Below are 13,796 nucleotides of genomic sequence, written 5' to 3' on the forward strand. Positions count from 1 at the left end.
GGATGATGCCAAGCTTCTTGAGTGTTGTTGGAGCTGCATCCATCCAGGTAAATGGGGACTATTCCATCGCACTCCTGACTCGCACCTTGTAGATGGTGGACAGGCTTGGGTGAGTCAGGAGGTGAGTTATTTGTTGCAGTATTCCTAATATCTGAGCTGTTCCTGTAGCCGCTGTGTTTATGTGGAAAGTCCAGTTGAGTTTCTGATCATTGGTAACCCCCAGGATGTTGACAGTGGGGGATTCAGTGATGGTAACACCATTGAATGTCAAGAGGCAGTGGTTAGATTGTCTCTTATTAAAGATGGTCATCGCCTGGCATTTGTGTGCACGAGTGTTACTTGCCACTTGTCAGCCCAAGCCTGGATATTGCTGCATTTAGGCATGGATTGCGTCAGTATTGAAACTGTATTGAGGCATCTCAGAGTGGAACAGTCTACGGGGAGAATTTTATCATTTTGTTTGTAACATTCAATTTGTTTTTGGAATGTATCTTTACAATCGCTCTCCAACTATATAAAAAAAGTGTTGCCCGTTGAAGCCAATGTCAACTCAGCAAACAATGCCCTTCGGTATGTCCAAACCATGTTGGTTTCCCATTGGCATAGACAACTGGCAGTAGCAGCAGGGCTCTTCCTAAGGTTAGAGGAGGTGCTGAGTGGCACAGTAACATTGGGGAAGGAGTTGGGGGAGAATGGGGAGGAAAGGGAGAGGTTGGAAACGATGTAAAATCCCTCTGGATGCACAATGTTTGGCACACAACGAAACAATTGCCAGGTACAGAGGGATTGCTTGGTTCTTCATAGCACGTCCACGTCGCGCTGTCTGAATGTGCATTGATACATTTTATGAATTAAGTCGCTGACCTGCCCCACCAACCCCTTTCCTAACCCCCTCCCCCATACCCCCCTCACTCCTTTGATGTGAGAGCTCACTGGTGTGGAACATGGGAGGCGGAGGAGCGGGGGAGCTGGGTACAGAAGAGGTTTCTGCACATGCCCATAATAACTCTCTCCAGCGGGGGCAGCTTTGACTTCGGTCTCAGTGTATCGGAAGCAACAGTGGCAAGAACTCCGAGCGGTGAGGCTGGGAGCCGGGGGGAGCTGGAAATTGCGAAATTCCAACCAAAAAGAGGGAGGGGTGAAAGAAAAAACAAGAATATCTCGATTCTGCTGGGAAAGCGCTGGATTTTCTTTAGGAATCTGAGCTGACTGCACACACACACACACACACACATATACACAGAAGCTAGATTAGCCAAGAGAGACAGAAGAAGAAAAAAATAAAACTACTGCAGAGCTCCTGGGTGCTGCTGGAGTCGGGCGATTTACCGAAACTGTGCGAGAAGCTGAAGTTCACCTACAGGCAGACCTCCGGCTGTCGTCTCTCTGTGTGCCTATGTGTGTGTGAGTGAGACAGAGACCGAGCTAGGCTAACACGCACCGAGCTCTCCATGGCTGATTAGACAGTGATGTTTGGAGAGAGGGCAAGACCTGAGCACATCCTAGGGGCTCCGACTCCCACCCATGGGTGCCCGCCAAGGAGAGCTGGCGACGGCGCGGCCGAGCTAGTGTGCCCCGCTCCCGGTACCGTGGAGAGAGACTGACCAGAGGGCAGTCTGCGAACGATGGGTAAGGTTCTGCCTCTGTGCTCTCTCTCTCTCTGTCTCTCTCACTGTCTTTTTGTCATCATAGTCACGGTCAATCAGTGAGCCTGCTTTAAGTTGCTGGGAGTCTGAGGGGTCTACGTTAAAGTTGTGCCCAGTGCATTTTGTGTGTGACTGTGGGATGAGATTATGTTTTGCAATACCAGACCGTTCAAAAAGCTTTTGTTTCATGTTTAAAGCTGTGACCTATACGTGTTCTTATATGCGCCCAGAAAGATTATATCTTAGCAATAGCGAAGAATTCGAAGTTTTTCTTTTCAGTTGAGGCATCGTGTCATACGGAGCTACAGCACAGTAAAAGGCCCTTCGGCCCTTCGAGTTTGTGCCAGTCGAAAAGCAAGGAAGGGTCACTGGACCCGAAACGTTAACTCTGAATTCTCTCCGCAGATGCTGCCAGACCTGCTGAGTTTTTTCAGCTATTTCTGTTTTTTTTTGCCTTCTGATTGACAGCATCCGCAGATCTTTCCGTTTTTACCCAACGATTCTGATCCGATTTTCCAGGTCTTGGCCCAGTGCCTTGTATATCCTGGTATCATACATGGATATAGAAATACATCTTCAATATTATGAAAGTTTCTGCCTCTTACCACCCCTTACAGACAGTGAGTTTCAAATTCCCACCATTCTCTGGGTTAAAAAGAAAGAATCCTTACATTCTCTCTAAACCTGCTCCCCTTTACCTTAAATCTATTCTCTCTGGTCATTGATTTTCATCAACAGGAAAACCTTCTTCCTGTCTACTCTATCTATGCCCCTCATCATCTTATACATCTCAGTCATGTCCCCTCTCAGTCTCATTTGCTCTAAGGAAAACCTAAGAGTCCGCCCAATCTCTCCTCATAACTGAAACTCTCTACACTGGGCAACATCCTGGTAAATCTCTTCTGCACCATTTCCATTCCTGCTAAAGTTGTGGTTCCAATGTTGCTGTTGCTAAAAATGTGAAGTTATGGGCTGTAAGCGTGATACATGATCACTGATTTTTCCTTCCTCTGCTGGTGAAACAAGGAGGGTTTGGTCCTGGGGCTGAACTGTCCTGTTTCCTTGTTGCAGGTTTCAGTGGGATCGCGGTGTTGGTGATGGCTCCCACTGTCTTCCTGAGTGTCGTCGCTGTTGCTGCAGATCGGGGCTGCCCTGCCAACTGCAGGTGCCATGGGAAAATCGTGTACTGCGAGTCACTCAGTCTGCAGGAGATCCCTCCGAACCTGTCCCCAGGCTCGCTGGGCCTCTCACTGCGATACAACAGCCTGCACCAACTGCAGCCCAACCAGTTCCTGGGCCTCAAGCAGCTGACCTGGCTGTACCTGGACCACAACTACATTGACCAGATCCACGAGCAGGCCTTCGCTGGAGCCCATCGCCTCAAGGAGCTGATCCTGAGCTCCAACCGCATCAGCACCCTTTCCAACCAGACCTTCCGGCCAGTCAGTAATCTCCGTAACCTCGACCTGAGCTACAACCAGCTGCAGGCATTGCAGCCAGAGCAATTCCGGGGTCTCCGTAAGCTCCAGAGCCTGCACCTGAGGTCCAACCGCTTGCGGACGGTGCCAGTCAGGATTTTCCAGGACTGTCGCAATGTGGAGTTCCTCGATCTGGGTTACAACCGAATCCGCAGCCTGGCCCGCAATGCCTTCGCTGGCCTGGGGCGCCTGGTGGAGCTACACCTGGAACACAACCAGTTCTCCAAGGTCAACCTAGGCCACTTCCCCCGGCTCCTAGCCCTGCGTATCCTCTACCTGCAGTGGAACAAGATCAGCGTGGTCATCCAGGGCATGTCGTGGACCTGGAGCTCCCTGGAAAAGCTTGATCTATCCGGCAATGAGATCCAGGCCATTGGGCCCAATGTCTTCCAGTGTGTGCCCAACCTTCAGACCCTGCAGCTGGACTCCAACAAGCTGACCACCATTGGGCAGGAGATCCTGGAGTCCTGGATCTCGCTCAGCTCCATCAGCCTGGCTGGGAACATGTGGGAGTGCAACCGCAACATCTGCTCGCTGGTCAACTGGCTCAAGAGGTTCAAAGGTCGGAAAGAGAGCACTATGCTGTGTGCCGGGCCCAAGGCGCTGCAGGGAGAGCGAGTCATGGACGCAGTTGATAACTACGAGCTCTGCATCAAAAAGCAGAGGGTCTCCACCCAAGCCATGCCCCGGGCTCCTGCCAGGCCCACCTTCAGAACGAGACTTCCCAAAACCAACACGGAGGTCAAAGGCCAGCCTGTGCCCGCGGCAAGCGCCAGCCCTACCGATGCCAGCCCTGACCCCGACCTGGGTGAACCCGTCTCCTTCCACAAGATCATAGCGGGGAGCGTCGCCTTGTTCCTCTCCGTGCTGGTCATCCTGCTGGTGATCTATGTGTCCTGGAAGCGGTACCCGGCCAGCATGAAGCAATTCCAGCAGCGCTCACTGGGGCATCGGCACCGGAAAAAGAAGAGGCAGTCTCTGAGACAAATGGTGCCCAACACCCAGGAGTATTACGTTGATTATAAATCTGCCCACGCTGAAGCCACTGAGATGCTGATGAATGGAGCAGCTCCATGCACCTTTAATAAATCAGGCTCCAGGGAATGTGAGGTATGAGCTTCTTCTAAAGCAAAGTGAGGGGTAAAACTAAGGCAGGGAGCCAGGTGGGAACTGTCACCCTTTCTCACTGAAATTGACAGAAGGTGTCCCTGTTGCTGCATTCCCCATGCAAAGTGTTGTTTCGTTTTCAATGTGTTCTTTGCTAAAAAAACATATTTATACTTTAAACAGCCATCGTGGCCCTTAATAAATATGTCACCGAATTATAATTTCTCATCAAAATGTCTGTCACTGCTTTCCTTACAGCTGTGTCCAGTTATACAAAACATCATGTTGCTTTTTGTCCGGCATTAAGCGAAGGTTTAAACCTCTCGCCATCCTCCACTGCCACTCTGCGTGCTGCGTTTAATTCAGCTGACTGCTAGCCTGGCTGCATCGCAGTTATTTGAATCTGACAGCTGCTGCTTAAACTGAAATTAAATCAGTCATTAGCTCCTTCCAAACTTTAACTTGTGTCCCATTGAATGCCTGCGATGTGCAGCATTGAATCCTCAGCTGCGTGCGGTTAAGATGGGGGGGTGGGGGGGCAAAACATTGACACAGTGCAGGTTTCCCGTCAATGGAAGCTGCAGGATGGTGTGAGGGAATTCTCCCCAATCTCTCAGAATCAGTATTTGAAGGCTGTAAGAATGAGGAACAGATTCATTTATGGAGAAGTGGGGGAACTTACTCAGGTGGTGGGATAGTCAAGATAAAGGAGCTGAAATTTTAAAATTGATTCTAGCCTGGGTGATGGGAGTGAATGCAGCACCTTCCCACACGTGTACAGAGCTGTTACAATGTCTGAAACTCTCTCTCTGCAAGGTGGATGGCGAGTGTTGATTGAAAATTGAGATCAATATGTTTTTCAGAGGAGGATTTGAAGAGAAATGAATGATAGATTGCTAATGAGAACTGAGGTGGAGATTAGCATTTATCTAAATAATAGCATTGCAGGCTCAAAGAGCCAAATGACTTGCTTCTGACCCTTATCACAATGTGGAATGGACAGCAAGCATGATGATGTTTTTGCTTGATGCTTGATGGTCTTTTTTAGAGGCTGAAAAGCCATGTTAGTCCCTGGAAATCAGTAATGTAGCCCCTGGCCCTAAAATCTGGGCACGTCTCAGATTGCCACTAAGATGAAGCCTTTGAAGTGGCACTGTTCCTCATTTTACAACTGGAAAATAAAATGTGGGCTGTTTCATTCTTGTAACAGTTTCATCATCCCAAAATGACTCAAAACATCAGAGAAATCTGGGAGAGGAGGCAGGGATTTTCCATCAGATATTCAGCATGACATTGGCATAGGACCACAGGATCGTCTAAACTATCAAAAGTAACAAAAGATTGTGAATTTGAGGACGCTCATTTGAACTGTATAGTTTCTGAACTCATATGACTGCGAGCAATTAGAGTTTTAGCAAAGAGAAACAAAAGTAAATTTGCTGCTCCACCCCTTCCAAAATTAATTTTTTCTCTGACCTGTAATAACGCAATTCTTTGATGACCAGATAATTATCAGTTTGTATAGTTAATGGATCAGGAGGAACCATTTAAGAACTTTTAAAGTAGTCAGACCTTTTTATTCGAAGGTGGATGGTTTTGAAAGTGTCCCCTCGATGTAAGATATTATAATGCGCTTACTATCCTTCCTGATCCTGTTCACATTACTCTGCTGCAAGAGGAAGTCCTTCCTAACCTGTTAAATATTGCCACCAATGTCTGAAGTAACATTGTAAAATATTTATGAACGTGCTTGTTGAGTGGCGAAGCTTGCTAAATTATTTTTGCAGTTGCTTAAAGACTATGAGGAGGAGACTGGTACACCTCTGAAGATGTGTTCCATACATCATGTTCAGGCTGTGATTTCCAACGTGGCTATTGCTTGGCCTAAGCCATACTGTTGTGGAAGGTGACGCCCAGAGGCTAAGTGTTAGACAGTAGGAAACGATTAGAAATCAGAAGTGACATTCACCTCTGACACATTTAGACTTGCCCATAGCAGGTGGCTTGCTTCAAAGAATATGAATGTGAGGAGGACCTGAGTTTAGAAGTGACTTGTAACTCAAGGAAATCTAACATGGACAAATGTTCCTCTGATGTGACAGGGGGAGTTCTGGGTGTGGGGCAGGGATGTGGGGTCGGTGGGGAGGTGAGGTGGTGAGATGGATCTTTAAAAGCTTGCTGTGGTGTCTTTGTTTTGCAAAATTTGGAAGTTTAATCCTCGCTGTCTGTATATTTTACAAAACAGCAGTGACAGATAGAAGACTGTGAATGGTTTTCCACAGTATGTGGAACAGGATCAATAAACTAAAGAGAAATAATTAAACAGGGCAGGAAGGTATTTTAAATTCTGGCTGGTTAATGCAGAGGAAAATCTATCACACAAAGCCTTGCTCAGAAGAGAGACTGTTAATTAGCACTGCACTGTTACCAGCACCAATCGTGCTGCATGGGTTTTACAGAATAATATCGCCAGTGTTTCGTTGGGTAAGGAACTAAGACACTGTCAGACTTATGACTAAATGTAAGTGCAATCTCTGCAGATTGACAGCACTAGAAAATGGAGGTCTCTTACGCCATTACTAGAGCAACAGACACTTCCCTGCTTACTTCCTTTCAACACAATAGAAAGGACTGACATAGTAATCACTCTGACTTGAAATGCAAAGGTCTGAGATCAATTTCTTAGAACAGGCAGCACAGAAACTGAATCCTTCCCACTTACTGCCAGCTAGTTTATTTTGCTGGGGTTTAGCAACACACACACACACAAACACACACACACACACACACACACACACACACACACACAATATAATTATATGCAACAGGCACTACTGCTAATGCGGGTTGATAGAATTATGCTTTATCTTTCTAAAAGTTGTGATGTATGACCATTATTTAATTGAAACAGGGATGATTTCCTACTTTCCCCACTTGAATTAGTAAATACATGGTGCCTGAGCTGCATTAATGCTGGTGCAGTTGAGTTATGGCCTGCACTGATAGACAGACTCATATATTTACCAGAAACTGTATCAGTTTCAGTTCACCTCTACTGTAGGCTAGTGAATTGATTGCGGTAGGTTATGCCTGCAGGGCAGTGATATAGTGCCACTCAGGTCAATAGGTGTTACTGCATTACCCTGCTCCTCACTGACAAGTATCATTCATTTCATCTTTATCATACAACAGACAGGAAAACAATTGAGAAGTAGGTACTTCCCTGTTTAAATGTAAATAAATTCTCCATTGCATTTCTTCAGCTCAGAAATAATTCATTCTGCCCTGCAGGTCTGAGACAGTTGAGCCCCCTTTTATCATCCTGTGGCATGTGGGAGTCACTGACAGGGTCAGCGTTCATTAACCAGCACTAACCGCGCTGTAGGAAGTGGTGGTGAGCTGCCTTCTTAAACTATTGCAGTCCTTTAACGGGAAACCCACCCCTCCAGTTCTCCTACTTCATCATCTTTGTTTCCTACAGCCTCCATTTCTGAATGTGAAACTTGCGCTGAAATATATCAGTGGGACTAAGTTTGTGAGGCAATGGTCTGGTGCTTTATTGCTCAACTAGCAATCCAGAGATGCAGCTGATATTCTGAGTGACCCAGATTTGAATCCCGCCACGGCAGATGGTGGAATCTGAATTAAATAAAAATCTGAAATTCAGAGCCTGATGGTGACTGGAGGGTTTCAGTTATAAGGACAGGCTGGGACTCCTTTCACTGGAGTGTAGGAGATTGAGGCATGACCCTATGGAGGTTTATAAAATCATGAAAGGCATAGATAAGATCAATAGGTCAGGTTGTTTCCCTTGTGTAGGGGAGTCCAAAATTAGAGGGCATATTTTTAAGGTAAGAGAAGAAGGTTTTAAATGGGACCGGAGGGGAAACTTTTTCAAGAGGGCGGTGCTTGTGCAGAGTAAGTGGTAGATGCAGATGCCATTACAACCTTGAAGGGATGTTTGGACAGGTACATGGATGGGAAATATTTAGAGGGATATGGGCCAAACGCAGGCAAATGGGACTTGTTTGGATTGGGAAACTTGGTCGAACTCATCTATACCGACCAAAGGGTCTGTTTCTATGCTGTTTGACTCTGTCATTGTTGGAAAAACTCATCTGTTTCACTAATGTCCATTGAGCAGAAAATCTGCTGTATTTACCTGGCCTGGTCTATTTGTGGCTCCAGACTTAAAGCGAAATGGTTGGCTTTCTGGGGATGGGCAATAAAGGACCAATGACACATGCAACCCATTTATGGATTTAACCACACTGCTTCTCATGGCAGTAAGTTCCACATTCTCTGTCATTTTCACCTCATGTTTTGACTTAATCTGTTAGTGATTTTGTTTACATTGATACCCGCTTTGGTATCAGAGAAACACAGCTTTCTGAGCCACCACTCTCTGCCAAGTGCCCTCTGGGTTTTTTGTGCCCGACATGATGGTGCATTGGCAATGAATGAGAGCAGTGCAGCCAGGACTATTTTGGGACTCACATTTCTCAGTGAGGGAGAGGGGGAAGAGATGCTGAAGATTGAAAGGAGGCACAGTGCAGGTATTTAAAATGCTGAGCAGCAATTCCTGGAAGTGTAAACAACCCATTCCATTTAGATGAGAGAGCAGGAGGAGAAGAGACAACTCTAAAATGAGTAAAGTTCAAATCACTTATCTCCCTTACCCCTGAGTGGTGAATAATTGCAACTGTTTTGCCCCAGACCAAAATATTTGCTCCATTCGTCATGGTTTCTTGAAAGACACAAAGCAATTTTTTTTTGGAAATGCAAGTTGACTGTATTTATCTTAAGTTAACAAGGTGCAGAGGTGGATGAACACAGCAGGCCAAGCAGCATCAGAGAAGCAGCAAGGCTGACGTTTCTGGCCTAGACCCTTCTTCAGATCCTTCGGTCAGCCTTCCTGATCCTCTGATGCTGCTGTGTTCATCCAGCTGCACACCTTGTTGTTTCAGATTCTCCAGAATCTGCAGTTCCTACTATCTCTGTGTTTATCTTCAGCTTGCTGGGAATTCACAGAAGCAAGAAAACATGGTTGCACCTTTTTTGTAGTCTTTACACATATTCAGCCGTGACTTAGTCCCAGGACAGGCAAAGTTTGGTAATTCATAGTCTGTGATCAGTGCTGCTGGGAGGTGAAAGACCTACTCTCACTGGATTCTCCTCAGAGACTTCATTGCACAGTCTTCAACTTTAACCTCGCTTTCCCACCTACTTTGATGCCCCCAGAGGTGTTCACTTTAAATATAAAGCCCCTCCCCACATCCTCATTTCCTCTAATTGCTGTTTCTCTCGGCCTTTGCTCCTAGCCGGTGTTTTTTCTCATTTACTTGTGGGACATGGCTGGGCCATTCTAGATCCCATTGAGAAGGTGGTGGTGAGTTGCTTTCTTGAACCACTGCAGTCCCATACTGCTGAGGAGGAGATTGCCCTCTCATTTCAGGACCTGCCACGGAAATACTGGTGGGATGCCAAATCTGGGTGGAGCCTCATCCCATGAAACAGTCCTTCCTGGAACCACACATCACCGGGACAGACCATTCAACCCATTGTACTTTGAAGTAATGGCCCAATTCATCCTGCTCTGTCACCTGTTCCTTTCCCATTGCCTTGGAGCTTTCGTCTTTCCAGTTCTTCATCCAGTTCCCTTACAAAAGTTCCTTTGAATCTGCTCCCACCACCCTTTCAGGCAGCAATGCATTTCACTAGAAATAAAAGCAATTCTCTCCCATCTTCCTAATGCAGATCACTCGTCGTATTTAGGACCAAAGTTTATTTTGTATATGTTAACACCGCTGTCATTGGTAATGGTGTATCTCGTGTGAATATTGTGAACAGTCATTGGCTGTGGCATCGCTGCCACGGGAGTGCTCTGTGCTGCTACTGGTTGTCATGCACCTGACTTGTGAGTGTCCTGAACTGTCATTGGCTGTGGTGGACCTCCTCTTGGCCTGTCCTCTGATGGGACAAAATGGAAAAATTTAACCTTTTGAAGGTAAAGAAGCCAATTTGATCCTTACATACACATTTTCAGCTACATAGTGGATGGCTCCAATTTGCAAAACAAAGGCAAGCTCACTGTTTTATACATAAGTGATATAAAAAAGGATAAATAATGTTGTGGGTTGGGTGAAATTCTAATTAGCTAACTGAGTTTGTGTCAAAAATGAAAGGCCTATATTTTGTGTAGCAGTATGCAAGTCAATTTTCTAACTGGCAGTGTTACTGTATATCGAAATAGAGCATGTACCTCATGCCTTCAGTGGCACTTACCTCTCCCAGAGACTTCATGTGTCGTTTGACAGGTCTAATCGCACGTAAGAATCCCATTAGAGTTTAAACAGCTCAAACCAAACCAATGACCAATATTGAACCCCTCACTGCTGTTCATGTGGGATCTTCATATCTTTTTGGGACACTGGTTCACAGTGCACTATGAAACTGAATGAGCTAAATACTGGTGTCCAATGCCAGAGCATCTATACCAAGAGATCCCGGGGATGCTAAACATTAACAGAACTCCACAATACTGCAGGGCCTGTTGCTTCAAGCAATTCCAGGTTCAATTTCTACTGGGAATCCCAGGATTACTCCAGCACAGAGGAGGCCAGTCAAGCCATCATGGATCTCTGGAAAGGCAAGGCACCTGGTACCATTCCCAGATCTTCCCTCTGTAGCAGTATACAACCTTCCTGTTCAAGTAATGATTCAGTTCTCTCTTGGATGAATCTGTCTCCTCTATGCTCTAAGCCAGTACGTTCTGGTGTGGAGAGGATTAAACTGAGCAGAGGACTCCTTTTTAAGCCTGCTCCTAGGCCTGGTCACGAGGACCAATATAGGTTCAGGCAGTGGGAGATGGAGGGGGTTGTTCGAAACAACCTCTCCAATTTCCTGTCCACAGGTAACATACAATGTGACCAGTGGTATAGTTAAGGGTTTCTGTGACTGGTGGACACCACAAGGCCTGGAGTGCATTTTCAGCTCCCAAAATAACATTTTAGTACCATATCCTTTGAAGTTTTGATGTTTGCAAGGGTGCCACTTTAAAAGATGGTTTATCAGGTCTCAATTTATTTTGCTTATTTGATACTCAAAAGAGTGAACACCTTGGTCCCTCAAAGTGTGTAGCTTATTTTATATTGCCTCTCCATGTTCTAGCTGTCAATGTTCAGGAGTATATAGTTCCTGAATAGTTAACGTACACAGGAGGCCGGCAGCAGTGGGCTTCTTCATAATGGGCTAGCTCTGCGAAGGTTTGGACCCCAACTGCAATATTCAAGGGCCAAGGCTACCTGCCAGGGTTTCTGAAATTGCTGGGATCCAGGAGTTTCTAACATGGTGCACAAGATTCCTGAAGGTCATCCAAAGTTAGGATTCAAGCATTTCAAGTGGTCAGCTTCTTGTTAAGTGAAATGGTTGGCCATCATCTAATTTCACAGATGATTTGTGGCACAAGCAGGGTCTTGTGGTGTTCCACGTGACTAGTAAGTCAATCTGAACTCCCTCTTGATGGATTTCCACTTTCGTTTCTCACTTTTGACCCTTAAATTTGCAACCTCTTCATGTTTGCCTCATTATTTATTCATTATTGAGCTTAGATCCAACTAACAAAGTGGATACACAAGAACACGAAATGTTGGAGCAGCGCTAAACCATTCTGCCTATTGAATCAGCTCAAAACAATTATCTCGGAGTTCAACTCCACTCTCCTGACCATCCCTCATATCCCTAGATTCCTTGACACACCAAAAGTCTGTCTACCACAGCCTTCAATTTATTGAACAAAGATGTATCCACAATTCTCTGGGAGAGAGAATTCCAATGATTCACAACCCTTTGAGTTAAGTAATATCTCCTCATCTCAGCCCTAAATGATGAGCCCCACATCCTGAGTGTGATCAATGTTTTATATTTCCCAATCAGCAGATACAACTTCTCAGCGTCTTCTCTGTCAAGCCCCTGCACAATTTCAGTGACATTGCCTCTAACACTTCTAAACACCAGAGAACTTCAAACCAATTCCTCAAACTCTCATTCACAGGGCAAAGCCCTCATCCCATGTACCAATCTAGTGAACCTTAATCGCACTGTCTCCAATGCAAGTGTATCCTTCCTTAAACGCAGAGACCAAAGTGGCACAAAGTTTGCAACACCTGGTCTCACCAAAGCCCTGTACAAGTCAAGTCTTACCTGGCCATAGAGTTGCACTCCCATTGGAGAGAGAGGACTGGTGGTGATTTAACCTTAGGCAAGTGCAGAGGTTGAGAAGGAGAGTTCTTCATAGGAACCTTGGCTGGAATAGGAATTAAACCCAGCCTGTCAGTGTCACACTGCGGCTAACTGAGCCAAACCAACCCACAAACCCCTGTAACATGGTAGCACCACTTTATTATTGTATACTGATAGTAAAGGTTGAAGTTTTGACAGGGAAAACCTCATAGAAAATAGCTGTGACAGGAAGTTCACATCAAACCTGAGACTTTTGCTGTATTACAATGAACCTTCCATGGTCAAACTCTGGGCTGGTCAAGAGGAAATAATGTTTCTTTTTGTCCAGTCTATTCTCATCTTCTAGCCTAGGTTACAGCACCCCCTCTGGAGGAATTAAGAATAGCAGGCTTTTCTGATGGGGACTGTGGCGCCGCCACTGGAACAAATGAGCATAACAAGTTCATCATTGATTTTAATGGAGTTTGAGGATTGCCATTTCAAATATATTGCTGCCCTTATAGATAGGCATCTGCTTAGGAATGACTGAACCTATGACCTATCACATGTAAATTTCGGATACCGCTCAATGCACCACAGTAAATATTCTCTAACAACCTACCCAGAATGAGTTCTTTTTAAAAACCAAAAGAACTGCCGATGCTGTACATCAGAAACAAAACGGAAGTTGCTGGAAGAGCTCAGCTGGTCTGGCAGCATCAGTGAAGGGTCACCGGACCCGAAACATCGACTTTGATTTCCCTTCACAGGTGCTGGTAGACCTGCTGAATATTTCCAGCAATTTCTGTTTTTGTTTGTGAGTTCTGTTTAATCTCTTGTAAACAAAACCCCTGGGGGCAGTTACCAGGGATGGATCATCGTGATAAATGAACAAGGAAGGACTTAGTCATAACCATGAGAATGAACACAGTCAGCTTAAGGATGGAACAGGAACTCTTGCTCAATGTTCTCTCTTTTTGAAATCCAATGGGAATGCAACTCTATGGCCAGGTAAGACTTGACTTGTACCGGGCTTTGATGTTGGCCAGAGAATTGACATCATATTTCTGGAAATCACAGCCATAGAAATTCTGAGGCAGGGACATTTTGTGCAAAGATTGCTAAGTTTCCTTGAACTTACAGGGGGATGTCTCAGTGAGTGGCTAAGCCATCTACCTCTGTAACAATGAACCCCATTTCTGAAGAAGGGTCCCAACTTGAAACGTTAGCTTTCCTGCTCCTCTGATGCCACCTGGCCTGCTGTGTTCCTCCAGCTCCACACTGTGTATTGTCTTATGAACAGTGACCAAATATTACATCATTAACTAAGAAAGCAGGAACCAGA

At 45.6% G+C, this 13,796-nt stretch overlaps 1 protein-coding gene across 3 annotated transcripts in view; it reads left to right on the forward strand.

The window, feature by feature from the left end:
- Nucleotides 1–1,026: 1,026 nt before the first annotated feature.
- The window catches only part of LOC125461687 (leucine-rich repeat transmembrane neuronal protein 3-like), a 347,357-nt gene continuing 334,587 nt past the window's right edge, over nucleotides 1,027–13,796 (forward strand). For all 3 annotated transcript variants that reach the window (XR_007249534.1, XM_048550690.2, XM_048550692.2), the window contains exons 1-2: nucleotides 1,027–1,629; nucleotides 2,718–4,234. Coding sequence is in view for 2 of the 3 variants with exons in the window: in XM_048550690.2 (XP_048406647.1) it covers nucleotides 1,626–1,629; nucleotides 2,718–4,234 (1,521 nt within the window). In the remaining variant the exon portion in view is untranslated. The remainder of the gene's footprint in view (nucleotides 1,630–2,717; nucleotides 4,235–13,796) is intronic.

Source organism: Stegostoma tigrinum, chromosome 20, assembly GCF_030684315.1.
Source record: "Stegostoma tigrinum isolate sSteTig4 chromosome 20, sSteTig4.hap1, whole genome shotgun sequence".
NCBI lineage: Eukaryota > Metazoa > Chordata > Chondrichthyes > Orectolobiformes > Stegostomatidae > Stegostoma > Stegostoma tigrinum.